We start from the raw sequence: 27391 nt of genomic DNA on the forward strand, positions 1-27391 counted from the left end.
CAATTTTGACAGTTGCAATATTACGTGATCGCTTTTGAAGATTTGCAACCTTCTCAGTTGGCTTCCAAAAGCAAAGCCAATGGTGTGTGTGTGGGGTGGTGGGGGTGGTGGTGGATTCATTTAACAAGTTCAGTTATTCATTTAACAACCACCCAAAAAGTTCATGCATGGGACATTCTGAACCATAAACCAAGCTGAGTTTGGGCACAGTATATTAAAACAAGGCCGGTGCAGTCTGAATACAGACATGTTGTAGCCCAGCCTTCATACTTTTTCCTTCAGCTGCTGCTGTTGACATAGCAGCTCCATTTGGGTGGAAGGAACATGTAGCTCCCTCAAATGTTCTGGTACCCCAAATCCCAATGGCGAGACGCTGGTTATTGGAGCAAGGCTGTTAATATATAGTAATTGCTTTTCCCTTGATAGCAAAAGGGCTCCTTTTTGGAAGGAACAGATATTTTTTCAGGAAACCCCAGCCTTTAGAAAGTCTAAATAAATAAATCTACTTATTTGGGCTTTTACTTTGCACTTAGGCTGAGGCCCCTACTTGAGTTATATCAGGGGACAAAAATTGTTGGTCTTTCATAGATGGCTCAACTAAACCCCTCAACAGTGGCCATTCTCAACCAATTGTACCAGAACAGTTTCTTTATTTGTGTAAAAACGTATTTTGAAAACATTTTTATCACATCTTCATATTAAAAACAAACAAACAAACAGCTCTTTAACCAAAAATTCAATTTCAGATTATGGCTGTTTTGTAATAAGATGGACTTTAACTAGTGAAAACTGCTGTAATGGACTGACAGCTTTAACAAATTCCCATCGTCTTTCTCTCCCCCGCACCCGCCCCTTAATTTATCATATTTAAGAATTGTTCAGATTGCCTTTGCTTTCCACTTTGGTCCCTGTCATTTTTTGCAAGGTGTTAGCAATTTTCAAGTTTTCTATGCAGTAAAATACACGGTGGAGCTGCAGATTTAAATTCTGCTTTCAATGAGAATCTTTGCACCCATCATACAATTTGCGGAAAGGCTTACATTCTTAACGTGCACACACACACACACACAGGTAGTCCTTGACTTACGACCACAACTGAGCACAAAATTTCTGTTGTTAAGTGAGATGTTTGTTAAGTGACTTTTACCCCATTGTACATTTTTTGCCACAGTGAATCATTGCAGTTCTTAAGTCAGTAATATGGTTGTTAAGTGAATCTGGCTTCCTCACTGTCTTTGCTTGTTAAAAGATTACAAAAAGTGATCACATGACTCCAGGACACTGAAACTGTCATAAATATGAGCCAATCGCCAGCAGCTGAATTCTGATCACGTGATCATGGAGATGCTACAAAGGTTGTAACTTTGACAAATGGTCATAAGTCACATTTTTCAGTGTCCTTGTAACTTTGAATGGCCAGTAAATGAACTGTTGTAAGTCGAGGACTTCCTGCTCACACTTAGGAGCTGCTATATGCTTACTGGTGTGGTTTTAAAGTAGACAAGAGGAAGGAATTTATTCAAAAGTAAGAGGTGTTCAGCTGAAACAAACTTCTTAACAGGTATCTAAAATTATTATCTAAACATGCAGTCGGGCTCCAGGGACGATTGCTCACTGCGAGAGACAGCTGCTCTCAGCGCTAGCTTTAATCGGATTTTATCCAGTATTGCCTTTTGGGACTGAGTTTGATGTTTGCTGATAAAATAAACCTTTGTAACTACACCACACAATCGTCGAGTAGCGTGGTTTGTCAGCAGTAATCATCCAGTGTCCGGTGAGGCTGACACACGTTTTTTTCTTTTATTTTCTTTTCTTTCTATGAAAAGCATTTTCAACAATGCCCTCTAGTGGCGTTGCTTGAGATTATGAGGCAGAAAATTAAAAAGAATTAAGCCGTGGTTTACAGGAATGCCTGTCCCTATTAAATTTTAAAATGTGATTGGTTTGAAAAAAGAAACTGACGTGGAGACATGAGTCCTTTTTGGCCTCCCGAGGCTGCAGAGGCTTCTCTCGAGCCTCCGGGAGAGCGAAAACGGCCTCAAACAGGCCGAACATCAGCTGAGAAAGTTGTGCATGCGCAGTGCAAGTAAGTTTGGCTGCGGCTCCCATGCCCACTCAAAGGGCTCTATGTGCAACCTGTGGCACACATGCCATAGGTTCGCCATCACGGGCCTAGAATCTCTGAGGAGCCACAAGCGAACTAAGTCCAACCCCACCTTTGGATTCTGTTGCCCCTCATCTAAATTCAAGCAGGCGCTGTTCGTTTGAGAAGATTCCTGTACAGAAATCTGTTGCGCCGACCTGGTCTTCCACACCTGGCAGTTAATGTTTACAGACTTGATTTCCTCTTCCTATTTTTGTTTCTGCTTGGCCAAAAAAAAAAAATCCCTTCAGCATTTTTACGCTGGAAAACTATATAAATAAAAAATTAAAAACAGCACTCAGCACAATAAAAAAACCCAGACAAGTCTGCTGTCGTAAAGTTTGATCTCAGCTTTACTGTTCATAACTAACAACACAAGCCATATTTAGAAAAAACAAAACAAAACTATTACAAGCTCCTTCCTTATCAGTTGTGGTATTAAGGTTATATTCATTTACATTCAGTGCTTTTTTTTTTTTTTTTGGCCGGGAGAAGAAATAAAAAGAAGATTAAGTGCACAATATCTTTGTATCAATGTTCAGATAAGGCAGGTATTACATCTGAATATTTATAACCAGACTCAGGCCACTTTCATAGATGACAAGAACAAAGAGCGATGGATCAAATGCGGGAGCTGAAGGAGAACCATTTACTTTCTGGAATTGTTTTCTCCTTGACTAAAAAAAAATCTCAAGTAATGAAGAGTTTCAGCTTCTTTACAACAATGTTTTAAAAGAGAAAGGTTGCTTCTCGGTATGTAAATTCAAAACCCCGTTCTCACATGCACCCTATATAGAGACAAGACCGCTTTCTTCGAACTGTAATTTAAGCCCCCAGGCCTCACATTTCCTGCTCTAGACAACACTGAAAGATGGGCTGGGAGTCAGCCGATGTTGCCGCTGGGATTTGCAAAAAGAAAGTGAATTGTAAGTAGCTCACAATGTTTATGAGATTTGGGCTGTTGTTCATCTCTTTCCAAGAGGAAGCGGTTTGAGACTGAACTCAGCCAACGGGAGGCGACAAATGGAGTCACGGAGGGGACCAAGCGTTTCAGTACAAACTAGTTTTCTTCATGATCCGCAGAAACTCCTGCTCGTTGACTTCCCCATCTCCGTCTCGATCGGCTTCGTCAATCATCTCCTACAGCAGAAGCAAAAATCAAGTGAGATAACAGCGGGACTATGAAAACAAAGGCGACTTCAAAAACTTGGTTCAAAGAGCTTCTTACTTGGTCCAATCTGACCTCAACACAACCCATTTTGTCCAACTGGCTGAAGTTTATTCATCTTTCCCCACTTTTGCATTCCCCCTTGTTGTTCATTTACCAGAGTTCCGCTTATTTCGAATGAGTTAAGCGGCACCGTTCGTAACAGAATCGCTACATAAGCAAGTCAACATAGTCTCTAACCTGAAGCTCCTCGTCGGTGAGATTCTCGCCCAGTTCTTTGGCCACGCGTTTCAGGTTTTTGAAAGAGATTTTGCCTGTTTCATCATCATCGAAGAGCTTAAAAGCTTTAAGAATTTCTTCTTTTGAATCTTTTTCAGCCTAAAAGAAAAAAATAAAAATAAAAATAAAAAAGAACAAGCCTTCAGACATGTTAAACAAAGTGGAACAAAAACAATTGGGGTGGCGCAATGGTTAGAATGCAGTATTGCAGGCTTATTCTGCCGATTGCCAGCAGTTCGATCCTGATCAGCTCAAAGTTGACTCAGCCTTCCGTCCTTCCAAATTTGATATAATGAGGACCCAGATAATGAAGACCCAGATTGTTGGGGGCAACATGCTGACTCTGTAAACCGCTTAGAGAGAGCTGTAAAGCATTGTGAAGCGGTATATAAGTCTAAGTGCTATTGCTATTTTAAAGCAGGTTCCGCCCTCAGTTAATTGAAGGCAGCAAACAGGATTCCACCAGAGATGGCTTTTGCTGCTTACATACAATCAAATGCATCCTCCTCATCCAATCAGAACAAGATTGCTGAAGAGCTGTTGACAGAAAAGGCTTGAATTTCCATTCTGCCTCGCAAGTTGCATTGTTCCACCAATCTCCGAGCTGAAGTTTGATATCTGGAGTCACAATAGGACCGAGCCTGGTTTCTCTCTTTGACAAATGGAATGTTACCATGAAAAATCCCAGGCAGCTTTCAATCTCTTTGAGAGTTGCAGCAAAAAACAGATTCTGTTTCTATAGGTAACACGACATACCATTTTCTGGGTCATCACTCCTAGGAAGTCACTGAAGGTAATCTTTCCTGTCCCTTCCTTATCAATCTCAAGGATCATTTTCTTGATCTCGTCCTTCTTGGGTTCAAACCCAAGGGCCCTCATGGCGACCTGAAAACAATGGAAAGAGGATGAGATGAGATTGGGCTAGAAGACCTCCAAGGTCCCTTCCGGCCCTACAATTCTATATCTAAAATTACAGGTCTCTCTGAGAGGCCCATTAATGGAGCAGCTCTCAGGTAACGAAAGCATCTCAATGATATTCTGCAGCTTGCCTTCAACTCTTTTACGTCAATATTGCCAGTCCCATCGGTATCAAAGAGATCAAAGGCCTCCCGAATCTCTTGCTTCTGCTCCTCGGTGAGTTCAGTTTTGGGAGCTGTTTTCTTCCTCGGAGCTGCTCCTCCCAGGGATGCTTTCTTATAGCTGGAGGCCTGCGAGCATGGATGAAAGGCAGAGGAGAATATTAAAAGACATAACCCAGTTTTAGCTCCCTGGAGGGTTTCACTTCTGACTATTCCACAGAGCCTGGCCCGACTTTGAAGAAGAGTTTCAAACACTTCTGCCTCTGAGGTCCTAGTAGCTAAATTACTCTCTTTAAAAAAACCACCACTCTGATTTTCAGAATGTGAAGTAATGCACCATATTGAAGATGTGGTGTAAGACTTCAATTAATATTTTTTGAACACATCCTAAATTTTGTCTAGGAATATCCTGGTTTCATTCACACAATTAATACATAGCTGGGTATAGTTGTGTAGGATATAGTTTCCCTAAAGATACTCCTTAAAAAAACTTAACTTTGTGATTGAAATGACACTTTAAACATACATTTCCCGACTTTTAAAATTATTACCAATTTTATTAGTGTTTATTCTCAGGGGAAAAAAAAAAGCATGGCTGCAAGTTAAAACGGAAAATGTTGATGCATTGATCCTATTGTAGGGAATTGTTTTTAAACACGTATTAGCAGTGATATATTTGGGCTACAGAGATGTTCTCGATTTGTAGTCAAAATAACCGATAATGACAGTACATAAAACAAAGAGGGAACTTTGATCACAAAAGTTTGGCCATCGTCTTGACTCTTTTTGACCATACCCCGCATGCACCCCTGGTTGTACTACTTGACAGTATATTCATATCATTCAACAAAAACCTGCCTCAAATCAGAACAGTAGTCAGTCAAAGAAAGCAAAGATGAAAGCTTCAGCTCCACTCTATTTTTTGCTAATTTTCTACTTGCAAGATATTCCTTTCTAGATCAAGGACAGCCTCCCTAGTGCTGGTGATTTTGTGATCGTCCCCTGGCGATGTAACGGGAATGACTGGCCAATGTTTCTTGGACTTTCCAATCTAGGTTGCACCTTTGGATCCCCTGGTGGTCTCTTTTCCACCACCATCCCCGAATTTGGGTCTTAGCCTAGCACCAAAGCCGACGAAGACTACCAGACACGAGGGGCAAGATTGGTTTTCCTTTTACTGAAACACTTCAGCAAAAGGGGTCCCAGCCAGCAAAATGCCAGGACCCAAAACTTTTATACTGAAGAAGCTTCTTGGATGAGAAGCGAAACGTCTTCAAAGAAAAACCAGAAAGTCTTGAAAAAAAAGCACCTTTGGGTCAACCATGACCTGGATGACTGAGAACCTCCATAAGCTTTTATGTAGTTTTTCAAGGCGGAGAAAAAGGAACATTGTCTAACAGTTGTTTTGAAAGTTATTTAACAAGATGCTCTATTGGCTCCACACCATCCCTATTTCTAAGTCTTAACTAGTAAACACTCCCAAAGTGATCTAACAAGTATTCTATTGGCTCCATTTCAACCCTATTCCTAAAAGTGAACTAATAAGCATCCTAGGAGGCTTTTAGAAAGTCTTCTATTGGATCCGGTCTTAGCCATTCCTTATCTTAGCAATGTGTCTTGTACGATAAGCCTGACAGCCAGCTCCTGTTTTCTACGCCTGTTCACACTCCCTCTTCTTTTATCTGTTATTATGGAGGCTTCACAAATACAGGCACTCCTTGACTTACAACCGTTTGTTTAGGGACCGTTCTAAGTTACAACTGCAATGAAAAAAAGTGATTTATGACCGTTTTTCACACTCAAATACGATTGCAGTGCCCCCCCCCCCCAGGTCACGGGATTTCCATCCAGATGCTTGACCACCGACTCATTTTTATGACGGTTGCAGCGTTCTGGGGGGGGGGTGTCATGTGATCCCCTTTTTGTGACCTCCTGACAAGCAAGTCCACTCATTTAATAACCGCATTTCCATGAGCGTGGTGGGAAAAGTGGTATAAAAGAGGGGCAAAAGCTCGCTTGACACACACATCTCGCTCAGCAACATAACACTTGGGGCTCCATGGTGGGTCGTAAATCGAGGACCACTTGTACATACGGGTCTCTTCCCTCCCTAAACCTTGCATTTTTCCCGTTTTGGGCCTTGTGAGACGTTTCCCTCCTGAACTGGGGCTTCCAAAAGACACGAGTCCACCCGACGGTGCGTTCATACGTGCACGGGGCGGGAAGCCCGGATTGCCTCCCCGAGTGGATCCAGTGGCGGGGAAGGCTTCTTGGCTCCCGATCCTGCAAAAAGGAGCGCCGGATCCGCTTCGCATCCTCAAACCAGGTGGCTAATTTGCAAATATTAGCATAGAGAACGGATGCAAATTCCAGCCGTTCAGCGAAGCCTCTGCGGTTTCGGCTACCTCAGGTCGTGCCTGGCTTCGCCGCCACTGCCTCACCCTTCTCCCACCCACCCACCCCCACCCGCCTAAGGCCTTCCCCCGGCCGCGACCCCACTGACCATCCCCAGGAAGCGGCGCCGATCCCTGAGGAAGCCCGTTGGGGAAAAAAAAAAACACAAAACAACGGCGAGAGCTCAACCGTCGCCCAGCAGCCAGACGCTCAGCGTCGCGCCTTCCGATTGGCTCCTCTCGCTACGCGCCGACGTCGGGACAAACCGCCCTCGCTATTGGCCCAGCGAGCGCAGGGCGCGCGCCCGGGCGGGGATTGGTGGCGAACGGCGGAGGTGGAGCTGGCTTAGTAGTTGGGGGCGTGAAAGTAAGAGCCGATTGGCTACAAAGGCGGAAGAGCCAATGGGGCGAGTCTCCCCACTCTCGGCCGATCTTCACCCTAGCGGGTGGGGGGCGGGGTTTCGAAAGGAGAAGGAGGAGTCTAGCGCTGCCGCGGGAGGTGATTGGAGAAGCTCGGGGGTGGGCGTGATCTGCCCGCCCATGGGTATAAAAACAAAGGGGCGTGGCTGCTGGGATGAATGGGACCACATGAGAAGATGCTGGGTGGGATTTCTTGTACACTTTGGATCTGTTCGATTCCTGTGCAGGGAGATCCACAGGCAGGTTCAGATCCCTTTTCCTGTCTAAGCTGCTTTTTGCCTCACCGTTAGATCCGGAATATATTTAAGTCATATCTTTTTTTTGGACTATCTTTTTCTTAATAATATCTTTTTTGGCAGCTTTTGAGAAAAAAAAAACAGGTGAGGATGACAGGTGATGGAGAGACCCTTCGAACTGTAATGTATTTTATGTGTTATTTTTCTTTTTTTAAATATATTTTTATTGTTTACATATTAATATGTTAAATACAGTGTATTTGGACAGGGCATTCCGATTGCGATGGAACAGAAGTAAAAAACAAAATAACATATATGCCAATTTATATATACAAATTTTTGTACATAAATTTCTGCCCATCGTATAATATGTCAACTCCTCTTATCGTTCTAATACTTACATTCCTCTGTCAATAATACAAACAGTATCTCTCTCCAGGTTTCCCTCACCTGATTCTTTCCTCTTCCAACTTCTACCTTGTGTTTCTAACCAATGATAAAAACCTATTCCATGTTAAATAATATTCTGTATCTCCTTTATCTTTTATTTTATGTATAATATTTCTGTGCTACCACCTCTCAGTCTTGCAGGGATTTAACCGATAAATATTCCATTTGCTTTAAGAAGAATACAGTTAAGAAAGGCTTACTAGACTAAGAAATTTGATAGCACAGACAATTGTTATCTATTTACTAACATGCCATGTCTAGCAGATTGTAAACTCTCTATAGCTACTTGCAGACAGATGACGTATAAATTTTTTTGTTATTATAGTTGGCTGTCTATATGGAGATTCTCAGTCATTCAGGTCATGGGCGTCTCAAAGGTGATTTTTCAAAAGGCAACTTAATATGACCCAGGTACCTTTTGAAAAAGCACAATTTGAGACAATTATGGTGGGTGGTGCAATGAGCCAGATGTTTGGACTGAATTTGGCATTTTTATCTACCTATGGAGTCCTTTCCAAGGACCTGGGATAGGCAGTTATTATTTGATGATGTTCAAGATATTGTTGCAGGATATAAATAAAACACCAATTTCTTTTGCAATCGACTGTTGGGGAATCTTGCCAGTGCCAATGGTATTCAGGTGATATTCCAGTTAGTGTTAGATAGATAGAACAGATAGAATACTTTCTTAGCTATGTGTGATTGGACACACAAGGAATTTGTCTTTGGTGCATTTGCTCTCAGTAGTAGTGTCTAAAATAAATCTTCCACATTTAAAGGCCATATTTCTATATGTAGGCTAGGCGAACTGTACAGGTGGCCTGTTTCCTTCATCTTTTTAGAATGGCTGTTTTTTTCCTTTACAAAGGCTGTGGAATAGTTTAATGTTTAATGCTCTGAAAGGATTGCAAAGGTAGAGTGATTCCAGAGGCAATCCTTTTATCTGCAGGAACGATGCTGATATCAGCCTAAGGGGGAAAGTTCAGTTGCTCATCTTAACTGATTAACAAGAGAGATAAACATTGGGCTTTTTAAGAAAAGTTAGGCTGCAAACTAATTTAGGGGTGGTGGAAATGGGAGGGTTCTAATTAACTTTTCCTGTCATTTGAGTACAGCAAGAAAAGAATTGGAGGATTGCTGTCCCTTCTTGAGAAACCTTTGGACGAGATGACGACGCATTTGAGGCCAGTAAGTTAGTTTATTTCTACAAAGTATCCTTTTTTGGTGGGGAGCTGCTTTTATTTCCATGCAGGAAGTATAACTGAGAGGATTGGAGTGGAGATACTTGCGTTTTCTCTGCAAAGTGCCAGCTTTTCTCTCACCTGGTTTCCAGGTGGGGCTTCACTCTCCTGGAATCTGCTCTGTTTGGGCTAGGACCTTGAGATCCACCCCTTAAGTTTAAAATAAGAGTGCAGGAGAATGATCATGGTTCAAAATTTTGCTTTGGAGATAATTACATCTTCTGTCTTCTACTTGGAATAGTCTAACAACTGTAAATTTGAGAATTAGATATTTTTGCAGCCCAGGTAGCTTGATTTCTTGAGCCAGGCAGCTTTTGTTTTCATTAGCTAACTGTGGGAAGATCCCACGGAGGACTAAGTGATCAGCTAGTCCCTCCTTGATCTAAATCTTGGGTTATGATTTCTGAGATTTTATATGGAAGGTTATAATCTGAGCTATCCCTGCAATAACTCTTTGCTTCTCAGCTTAGCTCTCTGAGAAGGAAACTTGCATTTCTCTGAAACATATTTTTGCTTTGACATAAGCGTTTTATCTCCAAATGGCTCCATAGACAGTTTGAAGCAAGGTTATATAACATTAGCAATAGCACTTAGACTTATATACCACTTCACAGTCCTTTCTTAAGTGGTTTACAGAGACAGCCTATTGCCCCCAACAATCTGGGTCTCCATTTTACCCACCTTGGAAAGAAGGAAGGCTGAACCTTGAACCTGGTGGGATTCGAACTGCCAAATTGCAGGTAGCCAACAGTCAGCCGAAGTAGCCTGCAGTACTGCACTCTAACCACTGCGCCACCGAGGCTCATTGCACTGAAGGGTTGTGGTTTTTTTTGTCCTGCAGTGGCTGTTATTGGCATGAATTCTTACTTGTTGCTTTCTGTGCTCATAAAAACCAATAACGATGTATTTGGAAAAACACTGATTGTGATCCATTTATATCCGTTTCCTGCAGGCTAGTAAAAAATGCATCGTGATTGGTGGCTCAGGATTTCTTGGTCAACATCTGGTAGAACAGCTGGTGGAAAAAGGCTACTCGGTCAATGTGTTTGACATTCACAAAGGTTTTGATAACAGCCAGGTGCAGTTTTACCTGGGCAATCTCTGCAAGAAAGAGGTAAGGAACGAACTGAGATAAAGTGACATGGTTCAAGTATGGTCAACATGAAGTTTGTTGGTCTTCATCCTTCTGACTAGAGTTGATGGAAGGCTGTTTAGGAGTTAAAATGAGAATTCTGGGAATTTCCACCCTCCTGTGTTGGGAAATATTGCAAAGTTAAAATCTGCTCTAATGTGTATCCCAGGGGTGTCCAACTCAAAGGCCTGTGGGCTGGAACTGGAAACAGCAAAGGATTGGCCCGCGGTGCCTCTGCCAGTGAAAACTGAGCTCAGGGGGATGCATCATGCGGTCCCCCGTGCTCTGTTTTCATTGGCAGAGGGCTGCAGGAGGCTGTGTAGGCCGAAAACAGGGCACGGGGAAGGCGCACGCTTCGTTTTCTCTGACAGAGGCCTATCAAAACAAACTAAAAACGAAACCAAAGGAGAAATGTTTCCCCTTTTGCATTTGAGCATGCAAGAAGGGTCAGGAAAGGAGAAAGGGAAAGAGGAAAGACAAAGAGAAAGAAGAGAAGAGAGCAAGGGAGGAAAAATAAGGAAAGATGGGAAGGAAGAAGAAGAAAAGGAAGGAAGGAGATTATAATGAGAGGGAGCGGGGAGTCTCAAGGAAGTCCTGCCTTAGCACTTGGTCACCACAGGTACCCCCGACATGAGCCCCGTGTCACGCCCAACATGGCCACGCCTACCTCCAGCTATGCTCCACCCCTCCAAAGTCAAACACAACCCTGATACTGTCCTCAATGAAATCGAGTTTGACAGCCTTGGTATATACTACTTTAAAGAACGTTTCCTACCTCTCACATGCTAAATGCTTCCAACATTTCTGATTTCTGCTACAAGATACCTTAAGATCTAAGAGTCTCTGAATAACTGGAATTTCCTCTTTAGCTCACCTCTTAGAGGTCCCTCCAGACTGGTGTCTTTCAGCTGGAGTCAATTTCAGATTCACCAACGTTCTTGCTTCTAGCTATCTGGAGGTTTTGAAGTAGAAATTGCACAGGCGTCCTCCAATGGAGATGGCCTCCTTCAACGGTTTGATGCAACAGCCTTTCCAGTTCTGTGTATCTCTTCTCCATCACAGGATCTGCTCCCGGCTCTACAGGGTGTGACTGTGGCGTTTCATTGTGCCTCGCCTGCACCTTCTAGCAACAATCGGGAACTTTTTTACCACGTCAATTATTTGGGGACCAAGACAGTCATTGAGGCTTGTAAAGAAGCTGGCGTCCAAGTAAGGCTTGAACGAGAATTTTGAAGCGCAAACACAAGCAAGAAATAACTTCCCCTGGATTACTCTTATCTTGGAAGCATTAGCGGTCTAAAATGGGGCTTTTCAAAGCGGTTTCTGCGGATCTCAGGGGCTCCTTGAGGACATGAACAGGTCCCTCCAGACCAGGGGTAGGATTCAATCGGGGTTACGATTGGTTTGGTGGCCACGTTTTGTGCCTGCATCCTGTGCCGCCCGGAGAGCTGAAAAGTGCAGCGCGCAGGTGCGCAAGGTTTGAAAAGTCTCTTTTTCCCTGCTTTTTCAACCTCAGCTGTGCCGCGCAAAGCAGGCATGAGAGCCCGGGTGGGCAGGGGGGCCAAACAACAGCAGACACAGAACTGGTTTGGTGTCTGCTACTCTTCAGAGCTGCCAGTTCTATAGAGCCAGGCAGAACTGGTAGCATCCCACTCCAGACCTAAGACAGAAAAAAAAATAACTGCAAAGTTCCTGGGGGTGAAAAGGCATAGTCTCTTGTAGAGATCTGTTTGTCAGGGTTCCAGCGATTGCCCTAATTAAACCATGAGCCTCAAAAAAAAAACTCAGAAGATTTATTAGGAGCAACATGCCGGCATTAACATAAATGAAGCCAACTCTGGCATACATAATTCAGAGTCACCTGTGACCCTGTTTCCCCCCCTTTACCCCTGGGTGTATCATAAATCAGATTCTCCAATGAAGCACATTCACGGGCCGGGTGTCAACGATCACGTTCTCCAATGAAGGATTTTCCAGCCAGAAGATCTGGTAGCCTAGCTGCAACCTTTTTAAGATAATGGTGGAATATACTTCTGGTTTTACTGCCATACTGCTCCTTCAGGTTTCCTCTCCCCTTGTTTATGGCAACTTGAAAACAGGCATAGGAATGTTTTACGAGTTGACGTTCTTGAAATTGTGGTTGTTACATATTTTTAATCCCACCATTTATATATATATAATTTAAGGTGATGTGAACTTACCTAATACTCCTGGACTTCTATTTTCCAAGAGGTCAATTGGGCTAAGAAAGAATGATTAGCAGGGCTAGAACTCAACGGGCGCCTGGTTGCTAGGCTAGCATCTTAGAACCAAGCGTCCTTTTTTTTCTCCTAGTCTTTATGGAGATTTTTTTTTATTCCGTTGAGTTTTTAATCACTTAATCACTTCGGTACAATGAAAAAGGAAAGTGTCATCTGCTATCTAGAAGCAACATGTCTTCAATATGGTGGAATGTAGTATTAGAAGACAGCTTCTATTTTCATCAAGGCCTCCCTGGTGGCCTTTTCAGAAATAATACTCTGAACTACTTGTATCGATAGAGAAGAGCAGCAATTTATAGACCTGAATCCAGCAAGGGGGTTAGAATAGAATGAGCTGGAAGAGAGCTTGGAGGTCTTCTAGTCCAGCCCCCTTGCTCAAGCAGGAGACCCTATACCAGTGGTGACTAACCTTTTTGGGCTCCTATGCCAAAAAATTGTGCGTGCACTTGCATGCTTGCGGGCCAGCACCCAGAAGGCAATACGCGCCTCCCTATGCATGCGTGCTCAATCCCCATCTACCACCACCCCGCCGCCGCACCCTTACCTGCACTGCGCCTCACAGCTTATTTTCGTCCAGTTTGAGGCCTTTTTCGGTCTCCCAGAGGCTCGAGGAAGGCTTCTGCAGGTTTTTCAGGCTGAAAACTAGGCCCGTTTCATCACTTCCGGTATTTCCAGAAAAACAGGAAGTGATAAAACAGGCCTAGTTTTCGGCCTGAAAAGCCCGCAGAAGCCTTCCTCAAACCTCTGGTAGTCTGAAAAAGGCCTCAAACCAGCTGAAAATCAGCTGTGGGACGCACGCATGCGCAGTGAGGTAAGTTTGCCTGCAGCTCACATGCCGGCACAAATGGCTCTGCGTGCCACCTGTGTCACATGTGCCACAGGTTCACCATCATGGCCCTGTACCATTTCAGACAAGTGACTGTCCAGTCTCTTTTTAAAAACTTCCAGGGACAGATCACCCACAACTTCTAAAGGCAACTTCTGTTCCACTGGTTAATTGTCCTCACTGTTTGGAAGTTTCTCCTTAATTGCAGGTTGCTTCTCTTAATCTTGTATTGCTCTAACTTGGTCTGGCAGTCAATGTGTTTCGATAACTCCCTTGACGTTTTTCTGCCTACTCTTTGGCAGAAATTGGTGTTGACCAGCAGTGCCAGCGTTGTCTTTGAAGGTACGGACATCAAGAATGGAACAGAAGATCTCCCTTATGCCAAGAAGCCCATTGATTACTATACAGAAACAAAGATTCTGCAGGAGAAGGTCTGGATCTTTTGGGGTTCATGATACTTCATTTTGCTCTTGGTAGATCTACATGGACTGTTTTTGTTTTATTTTTAGGAGGTGCTAAAGGCCAATGATCCAGAGCGGAATTTCTTCACCACTGCTATCCGTCCACATGGCATATTTGGACCTCGGGACCCTCAGCTTGTTCCAGTCCTCATCCAGGCAGCCAAGAGCGGCAAAATGAAATTCATCATTGGGTAAGTCAAGTTCCATCTACGAGGTTCCTTGTGTTCTTTGTGCTTGCATTTCTTCTTGCAGATGTTGCCCGGTAACCTTATCACTGCATAAGGAAGAGAACAGCCTTGAACACATCTTTCCAGGGGTGGGATTCTGCCGGTTCAGACCGGTTCTATAGAACCGGTTGTTACAATACTGTGCAGTTCGGAGAACCGGCAATTTGTGCCCCTGGCTGGCCCTGCCCTTCTCCGCCCACCCCTCCCTGCCCAGTCAGTTATTATTGTGCATGCGCAACATCACTGACTGCATTGTCCCCTGCCCAGCCACTCCTTAAGGCAGTGGTGGCTAAACTTTTTGGGCTCCTGTGCCAAAAATTGTGTGCGCACTTGCACGCTCGTACTCGCGTGCCAACACCCAGAAGGCAGTGTGCACCCCCCTACACCCCCTATGCATGTGTGCACAATCCCCCCCGGCTGCTGACCCCTTACCTGCACTGCGCCTCACAGCTGATTTTCGGCTGGTTTGAGGCTTTTTTCGGCTTCCCAGAGTCTCGAGGAAGACTTCTGCAGACTTCTGCAGGTTTTTCAGGCTGAAACCTAGGCCAATTTCATCACTTCCGGTATTTCTGGAAAAACAGGAAGTGATCAAACGGGCCTAGTTTTCGGCCTGCAAAGCCTGCAGAAGCCTTCCTCAAACCTTTGGGAGTCCAAAAAAGGCCTCAAACTGGCCGAAAATCAATTGTGAGGCGCACGCATGCGCAGTGAGGTAAGTTTGTCCGCAACTTGCGTGCCGGCACAAATGGCTCTGCGTGCCACCTTAGGTTCGCCATCACGGCCTCAAGGTATTTCTTTTCCCCAACCTCCTGATGATCAGCTGTTCCGATGATCAGCTGTTCTGGGATCCTCCTCGCTGTTTACTGCTTCACCCAGGAGGCTTCCCTGAGGCCCAGAAGGCAAAAAGGGATGCATGGGGGTGGGGTGAATGGATTGGGTGTGGGGGTTGGGGTGCTGTGCGCCCCCTCACCCCACGATCCCTTTTTTGCCTTCCTGGGAGCAAAAACGCCCCCAGGAGGCTTCCCTGAGGCCCAGGAGGCCCAAGAATGGAGGCAACCCCCCCGGGGGGAGGGGGGTGCTGCAAAAAAAAGAGGAAGCCACGCCCACCGAGTGACATGGCCACGTGCACCTAGACACGCCCACAGAAACGGTTGTTAAAAGATGTGAATCCCACCCCTGCATCTTTCCTTCTCAACACTCAGATTATTTGATCAACAGAAACAAAGCTGGTAGGACAAGCTACCACCCAAAACACCCAGGAAGTTGCATAACTTGGGGAGTCTCCAGACTTGGCAAGTTTAAGACTTTGTGGACTTAAATTTCCAGAATTCATCAGCTAGCCATGCTGGAGAATTCTGGGAGCTAAAGTCCACAGATCTTAAACTTGCTGTCAGCCTTCAAGATTTCTTTCCTTTGCTTTGCATCTTTCGGCTGTCATAAGTAACGGGGCGGGGGGGGGAGGAGGGGTGAAATAGTTATGGGAAGTGAGCTGGAGGTTTGAGAGAAAATACTGTATACGTTGGGGAAAAACTTTCTTGTTGGTGCTTCTTTGCTGTGCTATGTGCAAGCGCACCTCTTTATCAAAATAGGCCGAGGTCAACGAACAGATGCTTCATCACCACCTGAAGATGCCCCACATGACATTATATACAATTTCTAATTGGATGGACAGTTTGAATTACTGTGGGTGGGAACGTTGCCATCACTTTGTATATGTGATTTTCACGCTCAGTTCCTCAGATTCAGAATTCCTTGAATGCTACCACTTGATTTCCAATAAAAGGTATTTTTTTTCCTCTAATTAACGGAGTCTTAAGTGTTTCTTTGATTTTGAATGGAGCACCAGATGACACTTGCCAAGTTTGGAGACTCCCGATGTAACTTTGCACACATGATGCTCCCTGACTGCTGAAAAGGAAGCCAAGTGGGAGAACCCCAACATTCGACTTTGAGCTACACCTATTTTCCACACGTTGCAACTCAATTCTGCTTATACTTCTTGCACCATTTACTCATCTGGAATGAGCACCTGAGTCCAGAAATAATTGCCTTTGCTTTCTAATAATTTGCCTGGTGCTATTGCACAAGGAATGTTTTGGCTACAGCTTGCGTCTATGAAATCTTTCCCAATTGAAATAACACATAGCCAATGATTCATTTATTCTTAATTACTTACATTTCACTGTGGTGGCCTTTTAACAAGTTTTTAATGATCCTTAATTTCCTGCTGGTCTGTTTAAGGGGAACATTATTGCCAACAAGTTTCATTATATGGTGGTGCAAAGCTTGGTGATTTGGTAATCATCGCAATACTGTTACTGTTATTCACTTGTCTGCCCCATTCTCAAAATATCGCTCTCTAAAAAGCACCCTTTAATTTTTTTTAAAAAAGAATTAAAATGTATTTTTAAACTAAAATGATATTGTCTGGATAGTCAGCTGATAAAATTAGGAAAAAAAGTTAGGTGTTAATAGCGCTTGTACAATTAATGATGCATCCAGAGCGACTCGTGTATTTCAGAGTTTGCATTTTATTGTTCCTTGGACTCTTTTTCTCTTCTGAACAGTAATGGGAAGAATTTGGTGGATTTTACCTATGTGGAAAACGTGGTCCATGGGCACATCCTGGCTGCAGAGCAGCTTCAAAAAGAATCTCCAGTGTGCGGAAAGGTAAGGCCAGCCACTTCACCGTTGCCTGAAACTTAGACCTGGAGCAAGCAGCTTTTCTTAAATCAAGGATCACTTTTTCAAAAATGAAAGGAGTTTCCTGTAAGGCTTTAAAACATATTAGAGCCGTGGTGGCGCAGTGGTTAGAATGCAGTACCGCAGGCTAACTCTGCCCACTGCAAGGAGTTTGATCCTGACCGGCTCATCCTTCCGAGGAGGGTAAAATGAGGACCCAGATTGTTGGGGCAAAATGCTGGCTCTGTGAATTGCTTAGAGAGGGCTGTAAAGCATTGTGAAGCGGTATATAAGTCTGTGCTATTGCCATTGCCTGTCCTTCCTTCCTTCCTTCCTTCCTTCCTTCCTTCCTTCCTTCCTTCCTTCCTTCCTTCCTTCCTTCCTTCCTTCCTTCCTTCCTTCCTTCCTTCTGTCTTCTTCCTCCCTCCCTCCCTTCCTGTCTTCTGTCTTCTTCCTATCTTCCTTCCTTCCTTCCTTCCATCTTCTTCCTGTCTTCCTTCCTCCCTCCCTCCCTTCCTTCCTTCCTTCTGTCTTCCTTCCTTCCTTCCTTCCCTTCCCTTCCCTTCCCTTCCTTCCCTCCCTCCCAGTGGTTAGAATGCAGCATTGCAGGCTAATTCTGCCCATTGCCAGCAGTTTAATCTTGACTGGCTCAAGGTTAACTCAGCCTTCCATCCTTCTGAGGTGGGTAAAATGAGGACCCAGATTGTTGAGGGGCAATAGGCTGAGTCTGTAAACCACTTAGAGAGGGCTGTAAAGCACCGTGAAGCAGGATATATGCCTAAGGCCTATTGCTATTCTAACATTTTAGTGAGTTAGAAAATTGGAGGAGAGGCTTCTATGGATGCCTCCTTTAGCTCCTAAAGGGAAGATGGGATGTAAATCGAAGTGGTAATTACCTTGTATGGATTGTCTCATCTTCCCCCTGATATTCTTGGGCGTGTTTCTTGTCCTCTTCGTTTATTAACTTCCCTTCCTCCCGTTTCCTTGTTTGTCTTGTAGGCTTTTCACATCACAAATGATGAGCCCCTTCCCTTCTGGGAATTCTTGAGTCGCATCCTCACCGGCCTGCACTATGACCCTCCCAAATATCGCATCCCTTACTGGCTAGCGTATTATTTAGCCCTTCTCTTCTCCCTGGTTTTGTTGCTGCTGAGTCCCCTTGTTGCCATTCACCCGACCTTCACTCCCATGAGGGTTGCTCTCGCGGGGACCTTCCATTATTATAGCTGCGAGAGGGCCAAACGGGACATGGGCTACAAGCCGGTGGTTCGCCTGGATGAAGCCATCGTAAGGACTATCAAGAGTTACCCCCATCTCCGCAGGACCACGTGATGGGACTGAATTCCAACCAAACATCTCCTGAACCTTCTTCCGTGGATTCTGCGTTGGTTCCCTGGTTGGCCTTTCCCTTCAGCCTACTTGCCCCTTGGGGAGCCCCTCTTTGGAACAACTTCTGAGGTTGAACTACTTCAAGTGATGTCTCTGGAGTAGCTGCCGGCCCAGGTGGAGCCCAGTTTTGTACAGGTGTATCTTATAAAGGCCTTTTATAAAGGCGCATTATTTTGCGGAATTTCAGGGGAGAACGTGTCCTATCTGAGCTATCCTGAGGCTCCAATATGCACCCCCCATTCAAAACACAAGTCTCTAGCCGCATCTCTCAGGGTAGAAAAGATTGATTTATTAGGAGTTGACATGTCAGTGTTTCCTGGTTGCAGCCGTCTCCTACACATCATTCTTTTAACCCTTGACCCTGGCCTTCCCCCCACCCCGTGGATGTATATTCTCCAGTGAGACACACCCATAGCCAAGAGTCATCAATCACGCTCCCCAGTAATAACCTTGCACGCCAACAGCTTCGGCTGCCAAGGCGATTAACTAAGGCATTTAAGGAATGTACTGCTTTCCCACACTCCCTTTCTGCTGGCAACTAAAAAGACCAAAGGAGTATTTTTTAGTTTACACTATCTACTTTTTCAACGTATCACTTTTGGCGCATAGATTGCTGGTTTAAGGGTGGGAGCTGGGAACTACAGTATCTTGTTTTGAGCTTTGCCTATTGCAAAAGGGAGGAAACGGGTGCTTGGACTGAAGAGAAACTGAAATGCCTGGATTAAGGATGTCCAGTCTTGGCAGCCTTAACACTTGTGGATTTCCACTTCCAGAATTCCCAGCCAACATGGCTTGCTGGAGAATTCTGGGAGTTGGTCTACAGGTTTTTAAAACTGCCAAGGATATCCATGTTCTAGACTGAGACTTTGTCCAGAGCCTGTCATTTCTGAAGCTTGTTGGATTCTTGGTCTTCTTAGAGCTTGTTTCTCTTCTTACAGATGTTTCATTCTTTTTTATCTGAAGCTGGTTGACAGTGCGAAACCTCACCTAAACACATCCTTCCTCATCTCATGCCTATTAATCAGCAGCCAGATAAATTGTAAAGAACTTCTCTTAAATTCTTTAAGATAAAGAATTTAAAAGATCCCACCCCAAAAGCAATCAAGGAAGAGAAAAGAAAAATAACCCAATCAAAAACTGGTAGGACCATCCATCACAAATAAACAGCCAGGAAATGCCACCACCAATTCCATGCACTCATGTTGCTACTGAGCTTGGTAATGAAACATCTGCAGAAGAAAAGGTCAGAAAACCTCCAGAACTCCACCGTTTAACCTTCAACCTCATATATTCTGCATTGTGAAATGTATAGTACATGTCTGAAAGTTGAATCATGGCAAGTAGACTTACAAGTTGCCTTATAAGTCCAGTTGTCATGATTCAACCTTCAGACAATTCTACCTGGATGACTGAGAATCTTCATCAATGTATACTGTGGGGTTTCTGATGAAATCCACTTGCTAATATTGGGGGAACGGTTTATCCCCATAAGAAGATGGGGGGGGGACTTTTTATGGTAGTTCCATATCAACTAAAACACTTTCAAAAATATCTATTACTTTTAAAATATCGTCTCAATTCACATAAGCGTGGATTAAGATGTGAATATTAAGAATATTTCTGCTACTTGCGACTGGTGCAATTGCTGTGAGTTACCAAAGCTGAAGAAATATATCTCTACCTTGAGATCCAGTGTTCCAATATTTGAGGGGCTGCCCCAAAAAGAGGGGATCAAACGGTTTCCCAACGCATCCAAAGGAAGGGCAAGAAGCAATGGGTGGAAACTAATCAAGGTGAGAAGCAGCCTGAAACTCAGAAGAAATTTCCTGACAGCGAGAACAATACACCCGTGGAACACCTTGCCTTCAGAAGTTGTAGGGGCTTCATCATTGGAGGCTTTTAAGAAGGGACAGGACAGCCGTTTGTCTGGAGTGGTCTAGGGTCATCTTCTGCTTGAGCAGTGGGGTTGGACTAGAAGATCTCCAAGATCCCTTTCAACTCTGCTATTCTTTTATCTCTCCAAGCTTTGAAGGTCCACCCTTAAGCTGATAAGTGGAGCCTACTGGGTTGGTGGCCAACAGATCTAAATACAGCTAGAACTAGTCAAAGGAGAGCCAAAATGGGACAAGATGGGTGGTGTGATGCATGGAATTCCTTTCCTCCTCCAGTGACTCACGGCCCTTGCAATGCGCAACTGTTAGCACACCCTTATGCAGAAAGGGTTCAGATGAGGTTGGGCTTTTGTTCATGAAGAATGCATAATCTCTCTCTGTTCGTGGGAATTGTCCCTCGGTAACGCTTAACCTCCTGAAAGAGACAAGGGACAAGCCCCAAGGATGAAACTTCCATCATCGCACATCTGGTTAGGGATTCATGGTAAGCAGTTCCATCCGTCCCAAATGATGTTCAACAGAGGCGGTATTCAGTCGGTTCAGACCGGTTCAGATGTACCGATAATGGAAATTTTGACCTGTTTGGAGAACCGACAAATGCCACCTCTGGCTGGCCTCGTCCACCCACCCCTGCTGTTTCCCATTCTTTTGAATGAATTGGCATCCTTCAGTCTCCAGAGACTATGGTATCGTGCTATGAAACCGGTAACTGCCACTTCCCGTGTTGTTTCCGTGCTGTATGCAAAGCTGGGGTGTCCTCTCCAGAGCACGAGGCCTGGGTAATTTAATATGGAGGGTAAACTGTTATCCAAGCAGCAGATCCCACCCCCCTCCATGTCACTGAAACAGTCTAATCAGTTGCGCCACAGGAGTTACCAGAACGTGATTGTACACAGTCACGAACTGCTTCCGGGACTCCGACTCTGGATTTTGCCTCGAGGTTGAACTTCTGAAGCCTTTCCCAAGAATAATTATAGCCACCAGGCAGTGGAGGTTTGAAATCAAGAGTTTCCCCTTCTCCTAGAACCATGATGGCGATCCTATGGCACGCTTGCCACAGGTGGCACACAGAGCCATTTGTGCCAGCATGCGAGCTGCAGGAAAACTTACCTCACTGTGCATGCATGCACGTCACAGCTGTATTGTGTAAGGAATGCATTGGCCACAGCAGTGCGGTGTTGCTCACAATTCTCCGTTCCATTTCTGGGTGGGAAAAACCCAGGAGAGTAACTTCTCTGCATTTCTCCAGGGGAAGGAGACATTCTCCAGTTAATTTCCTCAAGGGCAAACCTGCCTGCAGTGTGGCTACTCAATATGTTCCTTTAGAAGAAGAGGCCCTCTTGTTGTCTCGAGGGCTGTAGGAAGCACAAGAAGTCAAAAGAAGCTTCCAAGACCAATAAACACAGACCAAGACTCCCAACCAATCAGGATGAAGAAAAAACCATTCTGGCACAGCAGTAGGCTAGCCCCAAATTTAAAACTGAAACAACTGTAAAAGTCTGACTCACAGACGAACACAATACAGAAGCCTGATGATGGCAGATGAGATTCTGCCGAAACGTTGCTACAACTTTAAAAGCACAACTATAATGACATGGGAAAATACCCAAACAAAGCCGAATACCATACATACATATGTATATAATATGTTGAGACTCTAAGAAGGAATGCAGAGAAGAGCACAAGGATGATTAGGGCAGGGGTGGGATTCAAATTTTTTAACAACCGGTTCTGTGGGCATGGCTTAGTTGGTGGGCACGGCTTGGTGGTCATGTAACTGGCTGAGCGTGGCCAACTCAACATCACTCACATCGAGGCACACATCTCCTGGCCTCTCATGACTGTGGGGATGCTGCAACAGTTGTAAGTGTGAAAATGGTCATAAGTCACTTTTTTCAGTGCCATTGTAATTTTGAATGGTCACTCCACAGAAGCAAAGTACCAGCAAAGGAAGGAAAAACAACTCCAGAGACATTCCAGAGACAGGAAGTCTAGTCCTGCCAAGAATGTAATAAGGGTTAATGGAGAGGCAGTTTCTGTAAGCAACACCAGAATGTTTCCCTCCTGCCTTCCTTACAGGATTAGGCCAGTAATTTCTTCTAACAACTGGTTCTCCGAACTGCTTAGAATGTTAACAACCGGTTCTAGAGAATAGATGTGAACTGGTAGAATCCCACCCCTGGATTAGGGGCTGGAGGGTAAAACATGAAAAGTGGATGCTGGAATTGGTTGTGTCTAACTTGGTGGAAAGAAGGACTAGGGGTGACATGATAGCAGTCTTCCAATATTTGAGAGGCTGCCTGTCAGCTTTGGAAACCTTATTCAACACTGCCACATAGCTTGAGAAAGTGGGAGGGGGGTGATTTCAATTGAGTAGCTCAAAGTAGACAAAATAGAATTCTTTTGTTAGCTCAAGGTCATGGAGTATGGCGCAGGAACAAAAAGGAACTTACTTTGGGATTGGTTCATGCGATGTGATGATGAGGGAAAAGGGGGATGGGTTGTAGTTTGGGACACTGCAAAGTTCCGGGGGAATTTAGTTCTGAGATTTCACAGATGTGCCAGGTGCTATTCTAATAAAGGTACTTCTGAGATGATGTTTGTCTTGGAGTTACTGACTGGAACGGAGGTTTGCTGGAATGCTGACACTGCTACCAAGAAGGGAGGGGCAATCTATTCTTCCAAGCCTCTGAAGGCGGGACAATAAGTAATGGATGGGAACATATCAACCGGAGATCCAACCTAGAACTAAGGAGAAATTTCTTGACAGTAAGAACGATCAGTAGAATGGCTTGCCTCCAGAAGTTGTGGATTCTCAAGAAGAGATTGGACAATCATTTGTCGGAAGTGATAAAGAGTTTCCTGCCTGAGCGAGGCCTAGAAGACCCTCAAGAACACTTCCAACTCTGCTAATCTTCTGGATTAATGGGATGAGCAAAAGCAAGCAGAGAATTAACCTGCCTGATATCGATGATAACCAGCATCTTGAATTGCTGGTGCTGGTTACCACCGATGAGAGTGGTATTAAGGCAAAAACAACCAAGGGATGTATGAAAACCTCCCATCTTCATGCAACCATATCTCTGTAGCCTGCAAGCTTCTTTTGACTTCTTGTGCTTCCTACAACAAGAGGGCCTCTTCTTCTAAAGGAACATTTTGAGGAGCCACGCTGCAGGCAGGTTTGCCCTTGAGGAATTAACTGGAGAATGTCCCCTGGAGAAATGCAGAGAAGTTACTCTCCTGGGTTTTTCCCACCCAGAAATGGAACGGAGAATTGTGAGCAACACCGCACTGCTGTGGCCAATGCATTCCTTGCATAATACATGCATATTATTCTTTGAATGTCTAATGCATTCCATGTGCGTAGCCTCATAATTCTTAAGGCAACCTAACAAGATAGGTCAGGGCTACCTGTATATGTTTGGCAAAAGATGGTCTCGGGCAAGCCATCTAACCACTGTAATGCTTCCTTGAGTTCCTAACGCAGTCAAATGGCACATTCTTAGCTCATCCTATCTCATGCCTTTCTCCGTTCCTTTAAAATCTTATTTGCAATATGGGTGTGTGCAAAAGGACACCTTGACAAGACTTGCAAACTGGTGAAGTTGCAAGCTTTCCCAATGTTTTAAATTAAAATAGCAAAACTGATGTGCTTTGATTTGTTTCGCCCTTTGGCCTTAATGACATTAGGAAGAAGCTAACAAATTTGGATTTTTTTTAAAAAAAATGCCTGTAGCCTTTCCAGTGACTAACGCAAAGTTTATCCGTAATCCTGCGGAGGTGTCACAACACTGAGCAGACTTAAGGGATGTATTAAACCTGGTGAAAGATATTGCACAGTTCTCCTGGTGAAATCTTCATGGATGTTGAAAGATTTCGAAATGCGGAATAGATTGATGTAATTTTAAAAGCACCGGCATTTGCTGGCATCATTTCAGGCCAGAGAATTTTCATTCTGAGAAAAAAGTATCTCAGAATATCAATTACCACTCACCCTCCCCAGCCAAGGAAAAAGTTTGAGTACACTCTGTTTCATTTTAGGGTTAAGCATCAAAACATTTCCACACTAGATAACTATTGCTTTTAAAATAACAGAAAAAGTAAAAAACAAAAGATAATTATAATACAAACGCATATCTTCTCAAAGAAAAAAAGCAATATATAAAAACTGCTTTAAAAACTGAAAATGTACAAAGAAAAAAAAAAAGAAGCAGAATATATTCGTTCAATAGCTACCAGTCATAATTCTATATAGACTTACCGAATGTAAATATTATTCAAGGATGTATATATTAATTTCTAATATGCTTATAAAACTATTATTCTTTTTTGACCTACTGTATGGTATTTTGTATAAATGAAACAAAGTTTACATCTGGATAACTTTAAAATTCAGTGAAGTTCAGTGTTAAAAAACACATATAACGAAGCTCAAGCTTTGGATGAAATCGTGAAATTTTGCCTGAACTTTTATTGGGTTTACTATTAACCTTGGACAGAGGATTATATTGTCTCTTCCACTCTCATTTAATAGGATGATGAATCCATTGGAGGGGCATATAAAAGCCCATTTGATTTTCTTTCATGGAATAGTTGGGTTGACTTGGCTTTCAAAATTACGCCCCTTGTTTGGAGGACGAATAGTGTGGTGTTTATTCCTATTGTAAAGTTTAAGATATTTAGATAACTGGGAGATTAATATTCATTCATTCATTTAAGTATTCGTTCACTCAGTTATTCATTCATGCAATTTAGTTGCCGCCTGATTTCAACCAACTCTGGATGTCTCAGAACAATAGCAGAACAGAAAAACAACAACAACAAAAAGTGGAACACAGCACGTACAAAATAACTACAAAATAATTATGAGAGGGCAAAATCCAAACAAAAAAGCAATCATATATCGCATTGTGATGGGCCAAAAATATCTGCCTTGTGATTTTCAAATCTTTGCTTTTATGGAAAGGGGAAAAAAGTATTCTTTATTCTCAGAACACTTGAAATTATTTTATATGTTCCTCTTGCTACTATTTGGGGGGATTTCTTGATTCTTGGATCTGGCGTAGGATACTTCTGCCATCCTCTTCAGATCTTTTTGTTGCACTTTCTGAATTGAAATCCCCTAGGAGAAAAATTGATATTAATCTTTGCTCAGGATCTCAAGGGAAGCCAGAGAACACAGGGCTGAACACTGATGAGATGGCTAGAAGGAAATGCTGGGATGTTATTCACACACAGCTTTGGATATTTGATCTAATCTGTTAGATCGATAGAGGTAGAAGGGATCTTGTAGATCATCTAGTCTACCCCCTGCTCAAGCAAGAGACCCTAGACCGTTTCAGACAAAATCTAGTCAAGGCAAGATTTGCCATTTGTCAGAAATGGTGTAGGGTCTCCTGCTTAGGCTAGATGACCTACAAGATCCCTTCCAACTCTGTTATTCTATTAAAGCACGATGGAGTTGTATATGTCTAAATGCTGCTGGTATTATGAGTGCAGAGAAGAGCAACCAGGAGGATCAGGGGACTGGAGTCTAAAACATATGATGAACGGTTGCAGGAACTGGGCATGGCTAGTCTACGGAAGAGAAGGATAGCAGTCTTCCAATATTTGAGGGGCTGCCACAGAGAGTAGGAGTGGGTCAAGCTAGTCTCCAAAACACCTGAAGGCCAGACAAGGAATAATGGATGGAGAGTTGAATAAGGAGAGATTCAACCTGGAAATAAGGAGACATTTTCTGACAGGGAGAGCAATCAACCCATGGAACAGAAGTTGCCTTCGGAAATTGTGGGAGCTTCATCACTGGAGACTTCAAGAAGAGACTGGACTGCCATCGGTCAGAAATGGTGTAAGGCCTCCTGCTTGGGCAGGGGGTTGGACTAGATGACAAGGTCCCTTCCAACTCTGTTAATCTTTAATCCTCCTTTGCAGGACATCTCCAAAACCAATCTGTTTTCAATGAACCGAAGGGCAGCTGGCAGGCTGACAATCCAAAGGAATGTTTGGCACGGCAATAGTCTCCATTGTTGGGCGATTGTGCTACACTAGGCAAGAGGTGAGAGTGGCTTTTCTGGGCAAGTTAGATGCTGGGGGCAAACTGGCTGCTTCTTGCATCCCTAATAGCCTCACCTGTCAGCCTTGCCTGCAGCCAAAACCCCAGCCACCACACTTGCTTGCTTTTCTCCTCTGGCCCAGGACATCTCCAGTGACACAGGGCAGAGAATTCAAAGAATGTGGAAGGGAGAGGCCATTCCTGACTGAAGCAGAGAGGGAGGGGGAACACACACTCTCTCTCTCTTTCTCTCTCTCTCTCTCTCTGTCTCTCTCTCTCTCTCCTGTGCCTGGGATGTAGGAACCTGTTTGATGCCCTGCAGGGTAGAAGCACCCTCCCATTTCGTCAGTCTTCCCTCCCATAACAAGGCTGGGCCCCAAGCTGAGTTCATGTGTGCGTTTTGCCCACACATTGCCGTCCCTGCGGATTGCTCACACCGGACCGAAGACGGAGGCTGTTGCATGCTTTAACATATCTCTGCAGAAGGAAATCCCCGGTGCGGCTTCTACCGTGCAGCTGTCCGAAGTAAGTCTCTTTTGGTTCTGTTGGGCAGGCACAATCCTTTGGGAGGGAAACAGGAGAAGGGAATTGGCTTTTCCTGCAAGCTCATCATCAAGGGGTCAAGGGTCCCCTCTGCCCTGGACAGCTTTCCATGCCACATATGGGGAGCCTAGGTTGGGATGAGGAGGGAGGACAAAGAAATCTTGCTTTGCCGTCCTCAACTCCTGTTTTGCCCTCTCCTCTACAACCATCTCAACTGTTTTCCATCTTCCATCATGTAGGGGGCTGGACTAGAAGACCTCCAAGGTCCCTTCCAACTCTGTTATTCTATTCTGTTATTCTGTTCTGTTCTCACAACCCACTGATGAAGTCATGAGAAGTTACACTGATTTGGGCTGATGTAAGCAAAACGAAAGGATTGATTTGTGATAAGAATATATCGCCGAATTGCTCTTTTTCCTGAAAGCACAGTGCTCTCTTCCTGGGTGCGTCATGTGTCCGGAATAGTGGTCTTTTAAGGTAGAAAAATTTTGGAAAAGAAAAACTTTTCCGAAGCGCGTCT

General features: G+C 44.1%; 3 protein-coding genes across 10 annotated transcripts in view; 2 read left to right on the forward strand and 1 right to left on the reverse strand.

The window, feature by feature from the left end:
* Nucleotides 1-2478: 2478 nt before the first annotated feature.
* CETN2 (centrin 2) lies at nt 2479-7356 on the reverse strand. The gene is made up of 5 exons (XM_026703014.2): nt 7173-7356; nt 4640-4798; nt 4347-4475; nt 3552-3689; nt 2479-3283 (listed from the first exon to the last, which is right to left on the reverse strand). Exons 1-5 carry the CDS (start codon nt 7173-7175, stop codon nt 3194-3196), a joined length of 519 nt encoding a protein of 172 aa, XP_026558799.1. The 5' UTR covers nt 7176-7356; the 3' UTR covers nt 2479-3193.
* Nucleotides 7357-7616: 260 nt separating this feature from the next.
* Nucleotides 7617-18565, forward strand: NSDHL (NAD(P) dependent 3-beta-hydroxysteroid dehydrogenase NSDHL). Of its 4 annotated transcripts, none has more exons than XM_026703013.2 (8): nt 7617-7862; nt 9284-9356; nt 10362-10523; nt 11604-11750; nt 13931-14059; nt 14138-14280; nt 16881-16983; nt 17995-18565. In XM_026703013.2, exons 2-8 carry the CDS (start codon nt 9336-9338, stop codon nt 18325-18327), a joined length of 1038 nt encoding a protein of 345 aa, XP_026558798.1. In that variant the 5' UTR covers nt 7617-7862; nt 9284-9335; the 3' UTR covers nt 18328-18565. The 4 variants fall into 4 exon arrangements, with proteins under 4 accessions (XP_026558798.1, XP_087797125.1, XP_087797124.1 ...); XM_087940998.1 differs by having other exon boundaries at nt 7775-7862; nt 9279-9356; XM_087940999.1 differs by lacking the exon at nt 11604-11750 and having other exon boundaries at nt 7697-7862.
* Nucleotides 18566-26301: 7736 nt separating this feature from the next.
* The window catches only part of ZNF185 (zinc finger protein 185 with LIM domain), a 60778-nt gene continuing 59688 nt past the window's right edge, over nt 26302-27391 (forward strand). For 3 of the 5 annotated variants that reach the window (XM_026703010.2, XM_087940991.1, XM_087940990.1), the window contains exon 1: nt 26707-26853. The gene's annotated coding sequence lies outside the window, so the exon portion shown is untranslated. Of the gene's footprint in view, nt 26854-27391 lie in introns of all 5 variants that reach the window. The other 2 variants (XM_087940992.1, XM_026703011.2) reach the window with 2 other exon arrangements.

This window comes from Pseudonaja textilis, chromosome 12 (genome assembly GCF_049901715.1).
Source record: "Pseudonaja textilis isolate UNSWEBS1 chromosome 12, rPseTex1.2, whole genome shotgun sequence".
In the NCBI taxonomy this organism is placed as follows: domain Eukaryota; kingdom Metazoa; phylum Chordata; class Lepidosauria; order Squamata; family Elapidae; genus Pseudonaja; species Pseudonaja textilis.